The sequence below is a fragment of the Triticum dicoccoides genome, chromosome 4A, assembly GCF_002162155.2.
Source record: "Triticum dicoccoides isolate Atlit2015 ecotype Zavitan chromosome 4A, WEW_v2.0, whole genome shotgun sequence".
Lineage (NCBI taxonomy): Eukaryota > Viridiplantae > Streptophyta > Magnoliopsida > Poales > Poaceae > Triticum > Triticum dicoccoides.
The window spans coordinates 99,640,457-99,647,218 of NC_041386.1; the positions used below are offsets into that span (position 1 = coordinate 99,640,457).

General features: G+C 41.9%; 1 protein-coding gene across 1 annotated transcript in view; it reads left to right on the plus strand.

Moving 5' to 3' along the window:
• Positions 1–445: 445 nt before the first annotated feature.
• The window catches only part of LOC119285219 (OVARIAN TUMOR DOMAIN-containing deubiquitinating enzyme 3-like), a 9,553-nt gene continuing 3,236 nt past the window's right edge, over positions 446–6,762 (plus strand). The window contains exons 1-4 of the mRNA XM_037564454.1: positions 446–578; positions 654–777; positions 869–959; positions 1,061–1,124. Of these exons, the coding sequence (XP_037420351.1) occupies positions 551–578; positions 654–777; positions 869–959; positions 1,061–1,124 (307 nt within the window). The 5' untranslated portion in view covers positions 446–550. The remainder of the gene's footprint in view (positions 579–653; positions 778–868; positions 960–1,060; positions 1,125–6,762) is intronic.

Genomic DNA, 6,762 nt, shown 5'->3' on the forward strand with positions numbered 1-6,762 from the left:
CTCAACATCGCTTGCCTCCGCGTCCGATCCAGACGCCTGGCTAGCCATACCGCAAAACCCTAACCCGACGAAACAGCGATCACCAGGTTTGACGGAACCCTATCTGCCTTCTCTGACTCCTGAAACCCTACCAAGGCCAAGACCAGGCAGCGATGCAAGATCGCCCCTTAATCAGTCCAAGCCTGGCTGGGAACCAGAGGAAGATCGGCGAGGGGATAGGATAGTCTCAACGGCGGCTCGGGGAGTCGCCGAGAGGAAAACGAAACCCTAACAGGAGGGGAACAGGCAACAGAACGTTAATACGTTCTGCTCAAATGCGTGAATAAAATCTTGAGAAATCCAATGATTACCGATTCCTTCTCTGTCCAAACAAAAAGCCCAAAGCCCCTGTTGAAGGCTGGGCTGGGCCGTCAGCAGGCTTCTTACCCCGGCCGACCGCATCCTGTTGGAGGTTGGGCTGGGCCGTAAGCCGGCTTCCTTATCCCTTTCTCCTACATTCGGCTCTCCTCCGCTCCTCCGGTGCCGCTTCCGGTCTTCCAGATTGCAGCCAATGGCGCCACCGGCGCGGCCGTCCAATGGTAGGTGGTGCATACTCTACTCCCCAGTACCAGTCCTCACGCGCATCTCTGATTCGGTGGCCGTTGTTATCGCAGCCACGCTTCTTGCGCGGCTCGGGGAGGGCACGGCCAGGTTCGAGCTCCTCGAGGACCCCGCGCCTGCTCCCGCGCCGCCGGTTTGGCCTCGCCTCCACTGCTTCGCCAGGATTGGCTCCTCGCTGTACGTGCGCTTCTTCTCCGTCTCCATTTATGCCTGACTCGATTGAAGTGCCGGCGGAGCTGAGTTACAAGAACTGGTGTTCCCGGTCCAGGAGGGGCGGGTGGTCGGCGGCGTTGAACAAGGTGGAGCACTACGGGGTCCAGAGAGTCACCGGCGATGGCCGCTGCATGTTTCGAGCCTTGGTAAGTCGCAGAATCATCTCTTTCTGCTGGATTTTGCGCATGCTTCAGAGTTCAGAATATGGTCTTCCGTCCCTCTTGAATCCTGGTGTGTTTCTTTGTAGGCTAAGGGAATGGCAAAGACTAGGGGAATTCCATTGACCCCAAGGGAGGAGGTACAAGATGCAGGTAGTCCGATATTATGCCTGGCTCATGGATGTATCTTCCGCAATACTATTATACTTTACTTTCTTTTGTTTGTGTGAGAATTACTTTACTTTCCCTTTGTGTAGCCTTAAGTAGTCAAACTTTTTTGGGGGTCAGTATGGAGATAGTTTTCCCTATGTGTAGGTCTTCTAGGGCTTTAGTCTAGGTTTCGTTACATATTAATAACATCTTTTACCCTGGGGAGAATTTGTCTTTAGATGTGAATTTACAAACCAAATCCCTGTTTCTTTCCACCAAATAAATATGATTACAGTCATATTATGAGAAGGCGCTCCCACTTTAACAACGAAAGCTGTATTCACAAAATAGAACATCCACTTAATAGTGGTATCATTGTCAACAAAAACATGTAAGAGGAGTTGCGGTACATGGTAGATAGATTCAAATGTGTTGCTAGGTCATAGACCTGGAAGTCAATTCGGGTGTAATTGTTACACTCAAAGATAGACCCCGCCACTCTAGACTCCAGACGATTATGGCCAGGTATGCATGAAAAAGAGTTGAACATTTTTCAGTCATTGAACATAAAAAAAATGCATCGCATGTTCCCTACACCTACTCCTCAGAGCATCTCCAACCGAACGTCTATATACCGATCTCCATATCTCCGTATGGTGAGCCTCTCTGGAAAAAAAATCCTCTTCGTATTTCTTCACGCTCTGACATACCCTCCATTTTCCGTCCTTTGTATTCCACACTCTTTCTCACTCCAGTTTACAAAAAAAGTGATGTTTTGGACATACCTATTTGACCGCTGATGTTGTTTCAGTATTTAGGTTGGAAACTTGAGAATCAGATGTACAGATTTGTGTCGGAAACTATTTTTAAGATACCATAATTTTATTGGGTGTTATACATATGCTAAAGTAGAAAATAGTGCTCAGAATTATATTTTGATGGTCATGTCACTGTCCAAAATGTCACCTTTCCTTGAACGGGAGGACAGGGGCGGAGCCAGAAAATTTGGCCAATGGGTTCACTCGTTAGTTCATTGTGCGGTTTGGGTACGAGTTAATTAAGTGTAAAGTACATTTCCACACCATTGAACAACAAGAATACAATACTTAAGATATCCTAACAAATAGAAATATGACACCAATAATCACATATGGTAATTACATTAAAAAGCTTAAAAGTGCAAGATGTACCAGTTGTATAAGACCGCTTGTCTAACCAAAATAACCTCGTAGCCTCAGGGTCAACTTTTCATCCTCCGGAAAAGATTAAAAAAACACATTCGTTTGACAAGTTTAAAGTAAACTGCCATCTAGCGAAAGAATGTAAATTCACTCACATTTCATAGTGGCCCCTTCCGATATTTCATCATCCTAAAATTTAATTACTCTCTGCATAAAAGGCTCTGGGAGATCATATGAATTAATTTCTCTGAATAGAAGGCTTTGGAAGATTATTTGCAGCAAGCCATTGGTACGACCATGGTAACATCCAGCGTATTAAAGAAAACATGCATCCACGACATTGTTGACGAGAAAGCTAGAGGAGTTCATCAGCTGAAACTACGGCGAGGCAGAGATGGAAAGATGCGGATGGTATGCGGACCTGAGTTTGTGGCCGTGGCTGATCGAGCATGCAATTTGGAACCTAATCACATGGACCTGAGTGCAATACGTGAACATAAATTGTGTGACCGTAGAGTTATACGAGAACCAGAAGAGGTAAAACCAACGTTCCGTACGCCTCCTGATTGGATATGAATCGGCTCGATCGATATTTGTTTGCATGGTAGAATGATGGATGCAATTTAATTAGGTATCTCTTGTAGTCCACGTACAAAAAGAAGATATATTATCTTTTGGAGTTGTTGCGTCCACTAGTTGGTACGAATGTGAGGTGGTCTTCTGTTAGGATTTAGTTGTTAATTAGATTATTCTGTTTAGAGTCCAGATCTTCTTACCTTCAAGTGTACGAGAGTCAAGCCATATAAACGGCTGGCTTCGGCCAATGTAAAGGGGGCAGTTTTGAGTTTATTTGTGAGTTATGAACAAGGTTCAGAAAACGTCCAGTTTTTGGGCGATCCAATCTTGAGTATTTTCTGTGATTTTCCTTTGAGGGAATATATTAGCGACGAAGGGTTGATCATCACATCGACGCCTACGTGCTGATCCGAGGGGGTCATTATCTTTGTTCGTGTACTGATCGTGTGCCGGTAGAGATTGTTATTGGAGGTTGCGAGGAGGAACACGGGAAAAGAACTGTTGATCTTGCATCGCCGTGAAAGGTCGGGCCATCTAAAAGCACAAAATAATGTCTGGTTAGTCCTTGCCTTATCAAGTGGTATCAGAGCTAAGGTTAGTCACGGCGATTCAATTTGCAATATCGTCTGCGGAGGCGAGCAGGAAAATGTTGATGGAGGAGGAAGGCATTGGCGAGGTCACTCTTTTTCACACTCGTTGCGTCGTGAACAATATCACATCTACATCTGGTGTGTGCGCTTAAAGTGCCTTCATCACTGTATGAATCCGATGATCAATTTCTATTTGACAAATATCATTCCATAGCCTGGAATCCTAGATCAATCAAAGTTTAAAGGAAAAGCAGTTAGAAAATTAGGGCAAAGGTTAATTTCGTACTTAATAGGTTACAAGGCATGCACAAGCGGAACGATGTGATCGATCTCATTACCTTCAATCTGGTGTACTTCAATTGCCGGCCGCTGTCGACGGCTTCTTGGCTTGCCACTGGGCGTTGGCGGTCGGGGTCGCCATGGGCTAACAAGAGAAACCTAGGAAGTTGTCGAGTCGGGCTGCGTGCGGTGTGTTGTGTAATCTTTTTTAGATAATTATGTTGCGTACATGACATGGAATCGATCGATCGGCAGTCCAGCCTGCTTCGTGGATGGCACTGATGGATCACATTTACTCATGGGCTTCTTTTGTTTTTGAGAAATATTGACTTTTGGTTGGGCTATTCAAGTTATGAAACATTAATGGGCCAAGAGGCTTCCCGCTCGTGCGTTCTAGCTTTGCTGGGTTCAACCGTGCATTCGTACTGGGTTCATCAAAGTGACTACGTGTCTACATATACGTGCGTGAGAAAATCGTTGGGTTCAGTTGAACCCAACACCTACATGCTGGCTCCGCCTCTGCCGGAGGAATTATATTTTATCGATATGATATAAATAGCAATATTCTTTTAATGGCCATATGTTTCAATGACTATATTTGTAACGGCTATTTTTGGACGGATGCATTTGTAATGGTTATATTAGGCTATACATGCAAAGCTATTTGCCTTTTTATGGTTGTTCCTCTACCACATCACAATTAGTGGTCGCAGCTTACTCATGCAATGTCTCTTGGATACTTCGTTGTCTGATGATGGCAAGGAACTTATTCTTACATCAACCCAAGCACACAATGAATATTATCGTTTGAATACACACTATGCCAAGATCCATTAGTATACGCTAAGTGATTCATCGCAACAGGTTTGTTGTTAGTCGATATGTTTGTGTTTGCTTTTTTTGTTTAATTTCTTGTCTATGGCTCATGTTTATTTTACGTCCAGGTTTAGAATGACTTGTTCTCTAACTTTTGACATAGTGTATGCTGTAGAAGGCAATGATGACACCTTCGTGTAGAGAACTGATGGCTGTGGACATCTTGGGCTATCTTTTTTTTTACAGAAGATTACCCCAACATTTAAAATACTAACTAATGGAGTAGCACCCGGTGCTGCGGATGATTTCGGATTGGAGTAAGTACTGTTATAGAGTGCCTTAAAATGTTTGAGAAAGCTATTGCAGAAGTCTTTGGAGGAGAGTATTTGAGATGTTGAAATGAAATATGATGTTTTGCAACTGGAGAGTAAAGAGAAATTTTGCCATGCTGCTGGACAACTTTCCACTTCGAATGCATGCAATCTATGCTACTTAGCATTCTGGGAAAACACCTTTTTTTCTCCTATTGCTAGTCATCCAGCAGTAAAATTCTCCTTTGACGATCTCAAATAGTCATCCCTGGAGACTTCAACAATAGTTTTTCACAAATCGTAAGACTTCATAGCAACACTTTCTTCAATCCAAACATAACTATCTGTAGCATTCTTTGCTACGTCATACATTAGCATTCTGTAATGCTATGGTAATCTTCTCCATAGAGTATAGCCCAAGATGTCCAGCTCTATCTCTTTTCTGTACAAAATAGTCGTCATGATTTTATACAATGTGCACTGTGCCAAAAAAATAGAGAAGTCATTCTGAACCTATGCGAAAAATAAGAATGAGGTCTAGCCAAGAGTATTAACAAAAAAAAGGAGAACAGAAATAGATGGACCAATAACAAACCTGCACTGAAATATAGTTGGCTTGTTGGTAGGAGCATCTGGAAAGTAGTTTTTGTATAGTCTAAAATACTATTTCTCTAATAGGACGAATTACCTATGTTTAGGCACAGAACCGCCATGGCGTGGAACAATTCAAAGCTGATATTATGTGCTGGATATGTAGTAAGAATAAGTACTTTGCCATCATGACGACGATGAATCCAGGAGATATCACTTCAGTAAGTAGTGACAGCTCATTGCTATGTTGAGCCATGTCTGTATGGTGAGCCTCTCCGCCCAAAAAATGCTCTTCCACCCTTTGTATTCCTCACTCACTCCAGTTCAAAGAAAAGTGATATTTTGGAGATACCTCTTTGATCGCTTATATTGTTTCAGTAATTAGGTTGGGAACTTGAGAATCAAATGTACCGATTTGTGTCAAAAAATAATTTTAAAATACTAGTATAATTTTACTAGGTGCTATAATATGCTACAGAAGAAACTAGTGCTCAGAATTATCTTTTGAAAACTGTCCAAAATGTCACTTTTTTCATGAACCGAAGGAATTACATTTTATTGATATGATGTAAATAACAATATACTTTTAATGACCATATGTGTAATCGCTGTAATTTCAATGGCTATATTTGTAACGGTTATTTTTGGACGGTTACATTTGTAATGGTTATATTAGTCTATATATGCAAAGTTATTTGCCTTTTTGTAGTTACTCCTCTACCACATCACAATGAGTGGTCGTAGCTTACTCATGCAATGTCTCTTGGATTCTTCGTTGTCCGATGATGACGATGAACTTATTTTTACATCAAACCAAGCACACAATCAATATTATCATTTGAATATTTGATTGCTCAATTCTATGCCTAGAACCATTATATATGCCAAGTGATTCACCGCAATAGGTTTGTTGTTAGTAGATAAGTTTTTGTTCGCCTTTTTGTTTAATTTCTTGTCTGCGGTTCATGTTTATTTTTTGACTAGTGTATGCTATAGAAGGCAATGATGACTATTTTGTGTAGAAAAGTGATGGATGTGGGCATGTTGGGTTATCTTTTTAACAGAAGATTACCCCAACATTTAGAATGCTAACTAATGGAGTAACCTGATGCTACGGATGATTATGTTGGGATCGGAGTAAGTACTGTTAGTGTCCTAAAATGTTTGAGAAAGCTATTGCAGAAGTCTTCGGAGGTGAGTATTTGAGATGTTGAAATGAAAATGATGTTTTGCAATTGCAGAGTAAAGAGAATTTTTGCCGTGCTGGTAGACAATTTTCCATTTCTAATGCATGCAA